The sequence below is a fragment of the Mastigoproctus giganteus genome, chromosome 7 (assembly GCF_048544385.1).
Source record: "Mastigoproctus giganteus isolate SK-2022 chromosome 7, ASM4854438v1, whole genome shotgun sequence".
In the NCBI taxonomy this organism is placed as follows: domain Eukaryota; kingdom Metazoa; phylum Arthropoda; class Arachnida; order Uropygi; family Thelyphonidae; genus Mastigoproctus; species Mastigoproctus giganteus.
This window is the reverse complement of record NC_143581.1, coordinates 137,943,529-137,960,868: the sequence shown is the minus strand read 5'-3', so window position 1 is coordinate 137,960,868 and position 17,340 is coordinate 137,943,529. Positions and strand designations below refer to the sequence as shown.

The window sequence follows — 17,340 nt, the reverse complement described above, 5'->3', positions numbered from 1 at the left end:
GTCTTACGGGTTTTGTATAAATTTTCCCATCGTGGCTCAAAAACGAATGGCCACGTAGGATGGTCTGGCAGGGATTTCAGTTTTAAAGCGTACTTTAAAGACAACTGCTTACGTCGAAGCGATAACGGTGGTTCGTTTGCTTCGACGTATAAGCTCTGGACAGGAGATGTGCAATAAGCTCCAGTAGCAATACATAGGGCCTGATGATGGACGGGGTCCAGCCATCGCAGGACACTGTCTCTGGCTGAGGAATATACCTGGGACCCATAATCTAGTTTGGATCGCACAAGTGCACAGTAAAGCCGAAGAAGGGTGCATCGGTTTGCTCCCCAAGATGAGGAGGAGAGCGAGCGGAGAATATTAAGCCCACGTGTGCACTTTGTGTGGAGTTGACGAATATGATCCAAAAAGGTCAGTTTTTTTTCAAATATGAGTCCCAAGAATTTTATGTCCGCTGCTACTGGAATAGCATATTGTCCGAGCCTTAATTCGGGTTCAGGATGAAGATTACGCTTACGACAAAAGTGTATGGAAACGGTCTTCTCCGGTGAGAACCTGAAGCCATTAGCAAGTGCCCAGAAATTCAGATTATCAATGGCTTTCTGCAGTTGTCTTTCAATAACCCTCATGTTGCACGACTGACAAAAAAATGCTAAAGTCATCAACATAGAGGACACTGTTTACAGTTGGAGGAAGTTGTTCTGTGATTGAATTTATTTTGATGGCGAAAAGCGTGACACTTAATACTGATCCTTGTGGTACTCCCTCCTCTTGGCTGAAGGAAGGAGAGAGTGAGGATCCCACGGGAACTTGGAAAGATCGATTGGCTAAAAAGTTTTTAATAAAAATTGGGAGTTGCCCCCTAAAACCAAGGCTATGCAGATCTTTTAAGATGCCAAATTTCCAAGTTGTGTCATACGCTTTCTCCATGTCAAAGAACACCGACACCAAGTGTTCGTGTTTTAGGAAAGCAGCCCGGATGGATGTTTCCAATCTAATACGATGGTCCAAAGTGGACCGGTTCCTTCGGAAGCTGCACTGGATGTTGGAGAGGTCATTCGATTCTAGATACCATATTAAACGAGAATTAACCATTCTCTCCAGGATTTTGCAGAGACAGCTAGTGAGAGCAATAGGACGATAATTGGTGGTGACTTTTGGATCCTTTCCTGGCTTAGGAAAGGCAAGAACGATTGCCTTTCGCCAGGAGTCCGGAAACTGCCCTTCAATAAAGATTGTTATACAGAAGGAGCAGACAATCGATAGATTTTGGTGAAAGATGTTTAATCATTTCATAATGGATGCCATCTGGTCCAACAGCACTTGCTTTGAAAAGAGTGAGGGCTCTTTTCAGTTCCTCTATAGTGAATGTCCCGTTGTAGGGATAGGGGCCCTTGGACTTAAAATTAAGTGCCTGTTTTTCGATTTTCTGTTTCAGAAATAGGAACTCTGGGGAATACGAAGATGTTGCGGAGATGTTAGAGAATGTTTCCCCAAGAGCACTGGCTATTACAGTTGGATCTGCAATAGTGCATCCATTATAATTTAGGATTGAAGAAGGGTGGGATGTATATTTTCCCTTCATTTTCCGGATTTTATCCCAGACTACCTTAGAGTTGGTAGACTGGTTAATAGATGATGTAAAATGGATCCACAATTCCTTCTGACTCTGACGACGGATGTAGCATGCTTTGGCTCGTGTGCGTTTGAAGGCTGTAAGGTTGTTCGTGGTAGGATATTGGCGAAATATCCCCCACGCTTTGTTTTGAGCCTTTTTTGCTGTTGTGCATTGTGAATTCCACCAAGGTTTGGGAAATGGTGGAAACCGGGCAGATGTTTTTGGGACAGCATTAGCAGCTGCTTGGACAATAGTTTCTGTGATGTACTTCACTGCGTCATTGATAGGCTCCCGACTGACTGTACTGAGGTCAAAATTTGCCTGATGTTGGAAGGCATTCCAGTCACCCTGATCAAACTTCCACCGTGGTAACCTAAAAGGAAGACATGGTCTGCCACTGTGTAACACGGTTATCACAGGGAAGTGATCACTTCCATATGGATTCTCCTCCACTTCCCAAGTGAGTGAAGGGAGTAGAGAAGGGGAGCAGATAGAGAGATCAATGGCAGAAAAAGTACGGTTAGGCATGTGGAAGAAGGTGCTTGTTCTAGTATTTAGAAGGGAAAGGTCATTGTCATTGAACATACGCTCTATGACTCGTCCCCCTTCTGTTGATGTTAGCACTACCCCACAGGGTGTTATGTCCATTCATATCCCTGAGAAGTAAGTAAGGGGGAGGCAACTGCGTTACAAGATCATCAAGGTCTTCCTGGGGGATGTCAGTCCCAGGTGGCAAATAAAGAGAGCAAACTGTTAATATAAATCCCACCGAAAGGCAAATTGCAACAGCTTCCATGCTAGTTGTAATTAGCAAGGGTTGAACTGGGTGTCTGATTGCCGACAAGGATAGCCACTCCTCCATGAGCAGAGCCATCCGCAATTCTATCCTTTCGAAAAATTGTGATGTTGTGCATGGTGGGATTGTCATTTGCCTTTAGATATGTCTCCTGCAAGCAAAAGCAAACTGGCTCATGCTTTTGCAGGAGGGCCTTGATGTCATCAATATTTCGCCGGAATCCACGACAATTCCATTGTAGGAATTTAGCCATTATTTTGGCTTGGTGGGTCCATCAGGCGGCTTCCGAGGTGCTGAGGGCTTACTTTTATCAGTCTTGGGTTTCTCTTTTTTGGGGAAGAATGGACGCTGTCCCGTGTCCATTTCTTCCTCCGCAAAGAGTTCCAAGACTGAATCTTCGAGTACCTCTTTCTGCTCGACATCCATCTTTTCTTGGGTACTAGGGGGGACTTCCCCCTTCTTATTCTTTTCTTTCATAATTAACCTTTGTTACTTGTGGAGCATTAGGAGGTACCGATATAGGAGTGGCAGCTGATTGGTCCTTCTGTGCAGGTTTTTGAGAACTTAGGAGATAACGCGCGATGGGAGTGAAAGACTCCTTTGAAGGGATGGTCATGTCCGTCTGAGTTCCGATGGAACATCTCCCTGCTACCTTCTGGGTGTAGGTAGGTTTGTTGATATTCAGGGGTTTGACCGATTTCCTTGCCTCCTGGTATGATATATTTAGCTCTGCCTTCAGCCGTTGAATTTCTTTTTCTTCTTTCCACCTCTGGCATGCTCGTGAGTAGGCCAGGTGTTCTCCCTCACAATTAATACAGGTTGGTTTTGCGGCTGAACGTGCTGTTATTTTGTGGTCCTTTGCACCACATCGAGCGCATGCAATGACTCCACGGCAGGCCATTTGAGAATGTACATACTTCTGGAATTTAAAACACCGTAAAGGGTTCGGAACATATGGATGCACTGAACAATTAATGTATCCAGCTTTAATCTCATCAGGAGGTTTAGGAGAGTTAAAAGTCAGGATAACGCTCCTGGTTTTAACAATTTTTCCATCCCTTCGCGCAGTAATTCCCTTGACGGCAATAACTCCCTGTGGTTTTAATTCGGAGTAGATTTCCTCCTCGGTTACGTCGACCTTCTCGAAGGTCCCACTCCGAAATGACACCTCTCGATGAACTGAGTGTTCTGTGTGGTGTCACTGTTATAGATATTCCTCCGATTGATGTTGTTCGGAGTAGATGTTCAGATTGCCTGTCATTTTTAGTTTCAATTAAAAGGTCTGCAGAACGAAGCCTCTTAACTGATTTGGGTGAACCTGCTAATCCATCTAACCCTTTTTGAATAAAAAAGGGCGACATTTTACCAATCGATGTTTCATTGGTAGAATGAATAATTAAGAACCTTGGGACCGGCCCTGATGGTAATTCGGTTCGCTGCCTCTTTTTTGCAATAATGCTATATGCCTCTCTGTCTATGGTTTCAGATAGGGACCAGGTTGAGGCCCCTGAAGAAGTTAGTTTATCAGGATTCATAGAGTTTTTATATGGTTCAGTGCCTGCCCAGACTCCCCACCCACCACGGAGCCCAAAGGGGCGCCCACTATCCGGCATGCAATAAATGCGCTCGGGAGTGGAACGCCAGGGCTACCCAGACACCATATCCGCACCGCCGCCAGCCTGAATCCTGTCCCTCGGACCATGAGGGTAGGGGCGTGGCATTGACATGGTTGACCGTCGCAGGCGAGCCTACTAGCCGATTGATCCTAGCCGGGCCTTCCAGGACCTCCCGTTTTGTTGAAGCAGGGGCCAAAGTGGTGTATTGAAGCTGGGCCCCCTCAACCACCAGGATCTCCCTTTCCGAATTTCCACGGGTCGCAGCGCACGGCAAACATGCTGGATTCCATTGATGTAAGCCTGGAACCTGGGCTGTGGGCGTTGTATCCCAGTGATGCTAGTCTGGAAGTCCAGCAGCGTCACTGGGAAGGTCCCCTCACCACGTACAGGTGCCCACGTCGAGGGGTATTATTATGCGGCCCACTGCATAAGCTTATTACAAATCCGCTGAATCACGTGACAACTCTTGTTGCCACGCAGCTGCTAGGCTTGTCTAGTGAAAATTCATGCAGTTACATTGTGGAGAGCATCGTGTAGGTGTCAAATTCTTATTTAGCTTACTTAATATTAATAATTGGACAGTATTTATACGTTAATCTAATACCCTTTGATTTAAAATGACTACTATGAAAAAGAGTAATGATACTACAGGCATACCTCGGTTAACGTTACCTCTGATAACGAAGCTTCGATATAACGAAGTCGGCAATTTCAAGCCCCATTTAACATAAAAAAAATATTCCAGTTTAATCACCTGAAATCTAAACAAACTGAAGAAATTACAAAAACCTTTGGGGCTTCTCGTGGTTGGTTCGAGAAATTTCAAAAACGGGCCAGGATTCATAGTGTAAAATTAACAGGAGAAGCTGCAAATAAGTTTCCAGAAAAACTAAAGGAAATAATTGAACGTGAAAATTTTCCAAATTTGGTGTTCAATGTTGGCGAAAGCGGTTTGTTCTGGAAACGGCTACCAACAAAAAGCTTCATTTCTATTGAAGAAAAATCAGCTGCTGGGTTCAAAGCAGCCAAAGACCGTTTAACGTTACTCTTTGAATCAAATGCCTCTGGCGATTATAAATTAAAATTGTTATTAGTTTACCATTCAGAAAATCCGAGGGCGTTAAAAGGTAACATAAAAATGAATTTACCTGTAATATGGAAAGCAAACAGAAAAGCGTGGGTTACCAAGGAGTTATTTACTGATTGGTTTGTTAACTACTTTTGTCCTGAAGTAAAACGGTATTGTCAAAAAAAAAAAAACAACTTTGAAGAAAAAGCTCTTTTGTTGTTAGACAATGCTCCGGGACATCCTATTGATCTTAACACGTTGGACACATGCATTCCTGTCAAAGTTGTGTTTCTTCCAGCAAACACAACTTCCCTGATTCAACCATTGGATCAGGGAGTAATAGCATCATTTAAAGCTTATAATCTGCGTTGAACATTAAGCAGTTTAACTGAACTAGAGGATAAAGAGGAAATGACAGTTAAAACATTTTGGAAAAACTAAACCATTAAAACGCAATTGAAAGCATTGATAGTTCTTGGAAAGAAGTCACTAAGAAATGCTTAAATGGAGTTTGGCGCAAAATATGGCCAGAAGTTGTACTAGAAGAAGAAAATAACATCCAAGAAATTAGAAATGAAGTTATCCAGATGGCTCAATCAATAGGTTTCGAAAATGTCGATGAAGAGGATGTTAGAAATTTATTGAATGCAGAAGATGATGGTTTTTCAGTGGAAGATTTAGAAAACCTTGTTAGCAACGAAGACAAAGATAATGAAGACGAAGTTAAAGAAGTTCCTGCCGAAAAAGTGTTAACCAAAGATTTAAAAAGGTGCTTAAATGACATTGAAAACGTTTTAAATTTTTTTAGTGAAAATGATCCTGATTTAGGAAGAAGTTTTATTGTTAAGCGATCAGTGTTAAATGCAATAACTCCGTATAGGCAATTGTTAAATGAAAGAGAAAAAAAGCATAAGCAATCAACTTTAGACTCATATTTTAAAATGTGATTTCACTTTGTATGTAAGTTGACTGTTTATTTAATAAAACTTTTCTTTGTTCGAAAAAAAAGCTTTTCATTTTCTTTACGTATGAACGTATCCCTATTCTGGCCATAGTATTTTTACCTCTGAAAACGAAGTTTCGCTTAACGAAGTAATTTCGTGGAACGCATCCTATTCGTTATTCGAGGTATGCCTGTATTTATTAATGATACTGTGAAGGCATATTCTATTTTCTAAATAGAATTTTAAATTATTAATAGAATTTTGGAATATTTAAAATAGAATTCTACTTTAAATATTCTATTTTTTAATTCCTTCATTTAAAGGACAATGTGGCCATAAAAAAATGCTGTATCAAAAATTTTGAACCAAAACTTGTTTTCCTGATCTAGAAGAAGGTATAATTAGTTTTTAAAAATATCTTGTTTAGTTAGTTGGTTCACACTTTAATTTTGATTTGGAAGCATCGTAATACATGCTTGGCTGCAAAAGAAAAGGAGGGAATCTTTGTGGAATTTCAAATCAGAGAGTTTTCAAGTTGAAAGCCTCAATGTATTAGAACTAAAAGCATGGGAGGCCTCCATTAAGTTACAAATCCTTCTTATCAACCCAGTTTACAAATTAAGTTATAACTGTCTGGCAAGTGTGATATAAAGCTGGCCATTCAGTGATGATATATTGATACTGCAACTAATATATCAATATTTTGAAAATTTATTTATTATGCCAAGTTGTACTGGTAGGTTTAAATGGAGTCATGTGCATGGTTTGGCATAATCGTATCCTAACTGGCACAACTGTGCTAATTATCCTTTCAAACAGCTGGTTTTGGGAAGTAATTTTGCATTTTCCATTGGCAATTGATGACTGTCTGATAATTTCTCACTAATTTCACAATGAAGAAAATTACTTGACCACATTTTATTTCTCTGAATCTCACAGAACATGAAGAAACCATAAAAATACTCATGTCATTATTACAATGTGAGTGCTGGCGAAGAGAACATTAGATTTCTGCATATAGTTTTCTCCCAAACAGAAACATTGGTAGGAAGTATGTTAATGAGTTTAGTCTGCATAAGAGCACTACACATAACAATGTCAGCTATTGTTAAAGATTTACCAACTAAAAATTTATGCTTTCCAAAATGTACACCAAGTGCTTTTAAAACTACTTGTCTTTCCTTATCATTTCCGCCATAAACAGAAATATATGATGTATCTAACCAGTTATCTATCTCTGTGGAAGTTATGGGATTTGATTCATCATAAAATGACCCTGTAAGACGTGCCAGATACCTGAAAAAAAAAAAATAAATAATAAATAAATAATAATAATAAATAAAATAATAATAATAAATAAATAATAATAATAAATAAAATAATAATAATAAATAAATAATAATAATAAATAAAATAATAATAATAAATAAATAAAAAAAGCAACTCTGGGATATACTGCTTTAGAAAATTAATATGTAAATACATAAATTATATTTAAACGTTAATTTAACTAATTCACATATCTGCATAATACAAAACGCAGTCCAGAATAAACTGGGTTTATTTGAAGGTATTTGTGGAAACGTGTCGAAATCACGAAAGCAACTGTTAGGTTTCTATTTTTAGAAGAAATGGTGGAATAGGACCAGGGTATGTCTGCCAGGGGCAAAAGTTGATGACATTGTACAGCAGATATCATCTTTTAAGGGCATGAAAGCTGATGTTGTACACATTGGCACTAATGACATTACAAGTATGAGATCTGCGGTTTTACTTAACAAGCACAGGTCAATGTTGAAAAAAAGTCACAAGTTAGGATTTAATTTCAAAGTGTCTGCAATTCTGGCCAGACACAATAGGAGGGAGTATACAATGAGAAACTTGTCAATTAATTCAGCCCTGGAGAGATTGTGCAAAGCTCATGGGTTAGAATTTTTCTCATGGTCTGTGCTTGTTAACAGCAGAGACTGCTTCTACAGGTATGGGATACACTTAAATAGAAAGAGTGTAAGAATATTTGCTGACTCTATCGAGGCAGCATAAGGTGGGTTGGAAAACAGCTAGCTTCAGGGGAGAGACTAATAGATTAACAGCAGCTGCAGGCAGAGATGAAAGTTTGTGAATGGAATGAGCAGCAGCCTGGAAAGCAAGGTGTGGAGATTTCAAGGACTGGGAGTCAACATGGAACAACTAAATGCATGGGCTGTGTTAAGGTTAACTAAGAGTAAGAACATGTGCATGTATTCTTGCATGTACACCAATGCTAGGAGTATAGTAAATAAATTTTACAAAATTGAAGTGCAGGTCAAGACATCAAAAGCGGATACTGTTGGGATATCAGAGACATGGTGTCACACAGATATAAGCAGTGCAGAATTGGAATTTGGGGGAGGGTACAATGTGTACAGAAAGGATAGACAGGACAGGAAAGGAGGAGAGGTTATGCTGTTAGTTAAGGAACATAACATCGACCTGAGTGGACAGTGCAATGCTGAGTCAGTTTGATGTGACATAAGCATTGGGAAAGCAAAAATGAGAGTAGGAGTGTGTTATAGGCCTAATGACTTGAGTAAAACAAACAACTGTACAGATAAATAGAGTGGGTCAGTAAATGGAATGTCTTATAATGGGGAATTTTACCTTTCCAGATACTGACTTGAACTTGTGGGTTGGTAACTCACACACTAGCATGTCTTTTAAGGATTAATTGGTGACTGTTTTCTACATCAGCATTTTAGAGAACAAGAGGGAGTAATACTCTTGATCTTATTATATCAGCAGTGATTATTCATGCATTAAGGCAAAACAGAAGCCTATGGTAGATATAAGTTAGTCTATAATCAAGTCACAAAGGAGGTTAGGCAAGCACAGGCAGTCACAAGAAATCTTTGGCAAAGAATGCAAAAAAAAAGAGCAAAGACTTCTTAACTTATATAAACTCTAAAAGGAAGGGAATGAATCAGGTTGGTCCACTTGATATTGATGGTTTGACTGTTTACGATCCTGCTCAGACTATTTGTGCTGTTTGTACAGCTGCATTCATGATTGGGCGATATTTTTTGAACAGGTAACACCAACTGGACTCCGCACCTGTTCCGTCACTGGACAGCGACATTATGAAATGTTGGCAAATTTCGCAATACCAGAGATGCAACAATGTGGGTGCCTTCAGGATACCATATTTATGCAAGGTGGTTCACCACCCCACATCCACTGTTGTGTCCAAAGATTCCTAAGGCAATATTTTAGAGACGAACGGCTCATCAGCCATTGTTTCCAGACATCTTGGCCACCCCAATCACTGGACCTCAACCCCATGCAACTTCTGGTTGTGGGGTTTTTTGAAGAACCAGGAGTATTGGGAAGGATGTCACACTCTGGAAGATCTGAAGGACAGCATTAGATGTCATCTGCTGGCTATTCCAGTTGACAGTTTACATTCTGCTGTAGAAAATGCTGTTCTTCGAATGGAAACTGTTGTTGACCAAAACGGACGACATATTGAACAACTGTAGCACTGTTCAAGTGATTTGTATTGCTACAGCGCCATATAGTGACAAATTTTGTAGCTATTTTTTTCCCCCAATAAATGGCGAGCGCATTCTTTATTGTACCTGTTGTCCAAATCTCTCTTCAATGTGGGCCTTAGAACTCACTCCAGAGCCCTCTACATAGGGATACTTTAATTTTAACAACCATGTACATTCACACATCAGGAATTCTGTAGGGAAATAGAGAACAGAAGCTTATTAAACTCTAACAGGGAGCTTAATGATTTTGTAATAACCAAAGGCAAAGTGGAGGAGAAATTGTTGAAGTTAAACATAGTTAAACCTAATCTATCCAGTTATATTAAAGGAGGCAGCAAAGAAGTAAGCAAACCCTTAGCCATAATTATGGCTAAGGGTCTGCTTACTTAATAGCCATAATTATGGTTAAGGACATAATTATGGACTGGAGATGTTGAAATATATATTGAACTGACAAAAGGAGTTAAAAGGTGAGATGAGTAATTACAGACCTGTTAGTTTAACTTCTGTTCCAGGGAAAATAATGGAGTCACTAGTTAAAAACACAATGCAGGATCATCTAGACAAGACTGCAGTTATAGTTCAGATACAGCATGGGTTTGTTAAGTGGAAATCCTGTCTGACAAATTTAATTGGATACAATGGTGTGGTCACAAAGGAACTGGATGCAAAAACTAATTCTGATATCATATATAGTGGATCCCAGCTTTATGATTGGTTCACTATACAATCAAATAACTTTACAATGCACTCTCCATAATAAAATACCATTCACTGTATGATATGTTGTAAGTGCCAATAATTGTGATCACGTTTGTGAATTGAATTTTAATTCTATTAAACAGTGATTCTAATAAGCGAAAATAGGAGGAATATTATACATAGGCTATAAAAGTAGATTCCAAATTTAACTTTATTACATTACCAATTAACAAAATTAAATGATACATGAAAACTGGAAAATTATTTTCCACAGGTTAGCAAAATAAAAATAAATTACATGCTTACGTACATAGCTTAATTAATACTGTAGTATGTACGTGATAAAGCCCAAGAAACCTATAGGGAAAAAGAAATCAAAAGAAGAAAAAATTAGTCAAGAAACACTTGTCACGATGAACCGAAGACGACAAATGAAGAGCAAGAAAAACACTGACAGGGAGAAAATTGAGTATACTGAGTTATGCAAAGCCATTAGAAAGAGACTCAGAGAGGACATAAGAAGATTTAACACAAGAAAAGTAGAACAAGCATTAAGGGAAACAAAGGATTTAAATCAGCAGCCATGAGCAGTAATACAGAAAGACAAATGATACAGAAACTGAAGAATAGCGATGGTGTACTTATAAACAGCAGAGAAGGCATAATTCAAATAGCAGAAGACTACTATAGAGAATTATACAAGGAGCGAGGGAATGATGCCAGCAGTGGGGAAGATGGATTGCAAAGTACCAGCACATAAGACATATCCGATATTCTTCCTGATGAGGTAGAACATGCATTGAAGAAAATGAAGAATCAGAAAGCCCCCGGGGGAAGATGAAGTTACTGTAGAGTTGTTAAAATTGGGAGGAGAGACATAACACAAAAACTGGCAAGGCTCATCACAAAGTGTATTACAAAAGGTGTGACGCCTAAGCAGTGGAATAATACAATCATAGTTTTGCTGCATAAGAAAGGAGATAAATCAGAAATGGGAAATTATAGACCAATTAGCTTGTTATGGCACATCTACAAGTTGTTCACAAGGGTCATTACTAACAGATTAGAAAGCATACTTGATGAGAATCAACCGAAAGAGCAAGCTGGCTTTAGGACAGGATTCTCAACTATGGATCACCTTCAAGTAATATCACAGCTAATGGAGAGAGCAAATGAATATAAAACACGATTATGCCTGGCATTTGTGGATTATGAAAAGGCATTCGACTACGTACAGCATAAGGCAATGTTTCGGGCACTGGAAAGACAAGGCATAGATACCCCATATATTATGATTTTGAAGAAAATATATGAGAGTGCTACCTCCTTTATTAGACTAGACAAAGACAGTAGAAATCGAGAAAGGAGTTCGACAAGGAGACACAATATCTCCGAAGCTGTTTACTGCTGCCCTTGAGGAAGCTTTCAGATGATTTAGACTGGTCGCAGAAAGGAGTCAATGTGAACGGAGAGTACCTAAACCATTTACGATTTGCAGATGACATTGTGGTCATAAGCCACGATCCCAAAGAATTAGAGGAAAATCTTAATCAGTTATGTACAGTTAGTAAGGATTTTGGACTAAAGATGAATACGGCTAAAACAAAAGTAATGATGAACAAGTATGCCACGGAAATATAATGATTGAAGGAGCAGTAATTGAAAAGGTGGAGTCATATACTTATCTGGGACAAGTTATTAGCTATAATAATGATAAATGACTGGAAGTCAAGAGAAGAATAAATTTTGGATGGATAGCATTCAGGAAATATAGTCATACTGAAGAGTAATATCCCAGTTTGTCTGAAATGTAAAATAATGAATCAAGTATACTCCCCACCATGACTTATGGAAGTGAAACTTGGGCACTCACAAAAAGAATGGAAGAGAAGCTGAGAACTACACAGCGAAGAATGGAACGAATTATATTGGGAATCAGAATGGAATGAATTATATTGGATAAGAAGAGAAACACATGGATTAGGCAGCAAACTCAAGTAAAGGACATTCTTATCAAAACTAAAGAACTAAAATGGTCTTGGGCAGGACACATAGCTCGAAGACACGATGACAGATGGACTACGAAAATAACAGAATGGTACCCAAGAGGAGCTAAAAGAAAACCAGGAAGACAAAGGCAGAGATGGATAGATGAAATTCATGAGTTTATGGGCAGTAAATGGATGGCCAGTGCTCAAAACAGAAGGAACTGGAAAGTTGCTGGAGAGGCCTTCATCCTGCAGTGGATTGAAAATGGCTGATGATGATGAACGTGCTAACTAATTGATATTTCTATTCACTGACATTTTTTTTTTTTTTTTTGTGGTATTAAAATTTAAAACAGTAAAAAAGATAAGTAATCAATGACAAAGAACACGGCAAATTGCAACTAAGATGATATGTGCAAGTGACATTTGGAGTGAGTAACAAGTTTATGAAGCTTAAAAAGTAGGAATGAAGAGAAGATTCTGAAAATTTATTTATGTCTTTTACATGATTGAAGAGGAAGGGGAAGGGGAAACCTTTCACCATAATAACGTAAAGTTCACAGAATTGCAGCTATCGTTATTATTGCAAATGAAATAAGTTCAAGTTTATAACAGACTGCACTAACAGAAACACCCAAGAGACCGGAAACTGCAAATTGTTTTATGGTTGTGAACCCTAGAAATGTGCTTTAGAAAAATATCACAATGCGTTCAAAGTTGATTCTTATAACTGAACATATGATAATGATGAGAGTGTAGTGCATTTCAAGGATTTGAATTGGATTTTTGAAATTAAAGCAGCTGATTCCACTAACCAATGATCATGTTAAACGGCGCCTACTTATTTCACTTTACGATGGAATGGGCTTTATTATTATTATTAGCCATATGGTGCAAGGAAGCCTGAGGCTTAAGCTGCACCAGGCAAAAAAATTTTTTCTGAATTACCGAGATTTTTTGATTTTTTTTTTTTTTTTTTTTTTGATTTGGTAGTTGTTGGCGCATCGGCTTCTGTGGCCATATTGCACCCCCCAAGGTTTTTGCAGTACTTTGATCCAAGCCCGAGGCGGGAATCGAACCCGCGACCTTTGGGTTGCCGGGCAGGTACTTTACCCACTCGGCTAGCCCGGTCGGCGAATTACCGAGAGAGAGAGAGAAAGAAAGAAAGAAAGTAGAAGGGAATCACCAAGAAAAAGAAGAATGATGATATCTCCAGCTCAGGACCCTGGGTGTGCCAAGCCCATACTCACCAGATGTGAGTGCCTGAGCTTAAGATTGTCTCTGACCAGACTAAGCAGTCCTTCCTCTCAGCCAATAGCAGCGTTTGTAAACTTGTTGGCCGTGTGTTTTGTTTTTGCATCCTTTTGTTTAAGTGATTTTTTGTGTTGCGCTTTAATCAATATATAAGTTTTAATCATGTTTTTATCAATTTTTTAATTAACATGTATAATTTCCATTATAAAAATCACCTTTCAGAGAGATAAAAAGCTTAGTTATACAGCGAAAATTTCAACTTCGAGGTCTTGGAATGAATTGGCAAAAAACAATGTTATTGGGTTCCCATCCTGATATTTTCACGATATGATGGTGTCTGTAGAATATAGTAAAGTGGGGGGAGGGGGTCCACTGTACTTGGATTTCAAGAAAGCTTTTGATACTGTTTGCACATGAAAGACTGCTATATAAATTGGAGCAGTATGGCATTAAGGATAAGTTGCTGCTATGGATAAGTGATGGCTGAGTGGGAGGTGACAGAAAGTGGTAATGAATAGACACTGCTCTTTGGGGCTAATGTTATTAGTGGAGTCTTCCAGTGTTCGGCACTTTGTTTTCTATATTTATTAATGATATTGATGAAGGCATATCAAGCTTTTGCAGATGACATGAAGGTTGGCAGGGTTGTTAATGACAGTACGCTACTGCAACAGGATCTAGAAGTTGGGCAGATGGGCTGAGAGGTGGCAACCGAAGTTTAACATTAACAAATGCAAAGTTCTGCATATGGGTAGCGTTACCCCAGAGTGACATAGCAACTGTGCGGTACAACATGCAGGGTAGTGAAGAAGGAAAAAGAACTGGTGGTAATTGTGCAGTCAGAAATGAAGTTTTCTGAGCAGTGCAGACAGGCTGCCAGAGCATTTTAGGAAGGATGTAGAGCTGGTGGAACACGTACACAGAAGGGCAGCGAGATTGGTGCGTGTGTGTGAGATGAGTTCCAGAGAAGAATGTTAATATTTTATTGTATATAATACATAATAATAAAAAAAAAAAAAAAAAAAAACAATTAAACTGAAAAAAAAAAAAAAAAAAAAAAGAATGAACAATTAATAATATGAATTATCTCTTTGAAAGAATTATGTGCAGGCCGTACGTTTTGGTAAAACTGCAATAAGTTTTGGTACGGCCTGCTCATAATTCTTATATGGCTCATGCGGAAATTAAACTAAAACAGAATTTCAGGAAGTTGCACCATTGCATGTACAGGCATGCAAGTGTCGAGTTCAACTGTATCAAGCACATACAGTGCAGTCATATGTATGCTAAATACAGTTATGTACATATCAATCTTTTCACATTGTGAAATTCTACTATTTTGATATAACTTGTTCATTGTATTGAATTAAAAAATCATCCTTAAATACATTCTGAAAGAGGAAAGCTGAGTTGGACTGTCCTGCTTTTAATCAAAGGTAGACTGAAGACTATTTCTTCATTTGAGTACGACGAAAAAGCAGCGTGTTTAGTGTGTAAGGAGAATATGTCAGTTTTTAAAGAATATAATTTAAAATGACACTATGATTCCAAGCATAAATGTTTTTAAAAAAAGTGTTCACAGTTAGAAAACAAATTAAGAAAACAACAAAACACAATGAAAATGTTTCAGTCAAGAAATTTATCTGTTGTTAAGTGCCAGTTATCAAGTTGCACATTTGATTGCTTTTGAAATAAATGTTCAGCGATGGTGAATTTGTTAAAAGTTGTGTGAAGAAATTTGTCCAGAGAAGCAAACAATGATAGAAGACATTAGTTTGTCTCGACAAACAATTATCCGAAGAGTAGAAGTTATTGTAAAGAATTTGTTCGAACAACTTTTGGAAAACATAAAACAAATGAAATATTTTAGTGTGGCATTGGATGACAGTACTGATGTAAGTTACACAGCCCAACTCCTTATCTTCATACATGGAATTAATGATAATTTTGTACCATTTGCAGATTTAGTTGAGCTACAGAGTATGTATAGAACAACTACAGGTGAAAATCTTTTTGAAAATTTTTGCCAATCTATTGAAAAGTTAGGATTAAATATTAAAAACCTAGTAGGAGTCACAACTGACAATGCAAAAAATATGACTGGTAAAAAAAATTAGTCTTATGGGTAGAATAATCAAGAAAATGATAGATATTGGAACTGAACCTCCAATTGCAATTCACTGCATTTTGCACCAAGAAGCTCTCTGTGGGAAAGTATTGGATCTCCAACACGTTATGAATGTGATTATTTCAACAGTAAATTTTATAAGGTCATATGACCTTAATCACCATATTTCTAAACAGGTTCTTTCAGAAATTGAAGCTGAATATGAAGATGTAATTTTAAATTGTGCAGTGAGATGGTTCAATTGTGGCAAAGTCGTTTCTTTAAACTGCATCATGAAATTGTTAATTTTATGACAGAAAAAGAGAAACCAATAAAGCAACTATCAAATATGTGGCTGTTTTTGATCTTGTTTTTAATTTAAAACTACAAGAAAAGGAAAATTGGCTTCTGATTTGTATGGTGATGTCAAATCATTTCAGAACAAGCTGTTAGACAATTTGAATGTTGCACTGAGCTAAAAGAGAAACACATTTCCAAAGAATCGTTGCATTTTATTATTACAATTACTTTTTGATGAGTTTGAAAGTCGATTTGCTGATATAAGATCCCATGAAAAAGACATAAGCTTGTCTGAGAATCTATTTACTTCTATGCTGAAAACTAGAATCCCAGCTTGCAACTCGAAATTATTGATCTTCAAGTCAAAACACTGTTCAAAAATAAGTATATGGGCCGCGAAAATAAAGTAAAATGCCATGAAAATGGCTACTTTGTTCACATCAATATGTTTGCGAGCAAATTTTTTCATGCACAAAATCAAATAAATATTTAAAAAGAAACAGTATAACAGATGAGTATCTTAGCATTAGTAGAGGCATATGATGCAAGAAAGTTAGCTTATACAGCATCAGCCAAAATAAAAAAAAAAAAAAACCACTCCCATTTCACCCCTCTGTTCAAAATACCTGTCCAGCTGAGCCTTAAATTTATTTAGGCTACCAACTACTACAATGACAGATGGAAGTTTGTTCCAGCCATCAACCACCCGCTGGCTAAAGGCAAATTTCAACACATCTATCCTACATCTGTCTTTCCTCAATTTGAATTTATGCCCTCTCAGGTGATTATTCTGAGCAAAAGGAAGAATCCCATTGGCATTAAGCATTTTCAAACCATTCAAGGCGTTATACACCTCTATCAAATCAACTCGCTGGTGCCTAGTCTCCAGACAGTGTAATTTGCAAAACTTAAGCCTTTCTTCGTAATAGCAACCCTTCGGTCCATTCACTAATCTTGTTGCCCTTCTCTGTACTCGTTCCAGCAGCTCTACATCCTTCTTGAAATGAGGCCTCCAGACCTGTATACAGTACTCAAGGTGTGGCCTAACCATTGCCTTATACATGGGAATAATCACCTCCTTATCCCTGCTCGAAACATTCCTGTATATCATTGACAAGACACCATGAGCTACTCTTGCAGTCTGTCTGCACTGCTCAGAGAATTTCATATCTGCCTGCACAACCACCCCCAAGTCCCTTTCATTCTCTACCACTGTCAGTGTAGTACCACAGAGTTGATACGTTGCTCTGGGGTTGCTGTTTCCCATGTGTAGTACTTTACATTTGTCAATGTCAAACTTCATTTGCCACCTCTCAGCTCATCTGCTCAACCTTTCCAGATCCTGTTGCAGCAGCAGCATAGCATCAGTAGTGTCCTTAACAAACCCCTTACCTACAGGGGGGGCTTAGAGGGGAA

At 38.3% G+C, this 17,340-nt stretch overlaps 1 protein-coding gene across 3 annotated transcripts in view; it reads right to left on the bottom strand.

Annotated features, from left to right (window-relative positions):
* Nucleotides 1-6,946: 6,946 nt before the first annotated feature.
* The window catches only part of AIMP2 (aaRS-interacting multifunctional protein 2), a 127,760-nt gene continuing 117,366 nt past the window's right edge, over nucleotides 6,947-17,340 (bottom strand). Inside the window, exon 5 of one of the 3 annotated variants that reach the window (XM_090377107.1) lies at nucleotides 6,947-7,339. In XM_090377107.1, the coding sequence (XP_090233233.1) occupies nucleotides 7,018-7,339 (322 nt within the window). In that variant the 3' untranslated portion in view covers nucleotides 6,947-7,017. The remainder of the gene's footprint in view (nucleotides 7,340-17,340) is intronic. The other 2 variants (XM_090377109.1, XM_090377108.1) reach the window with 2 other exon arrangements.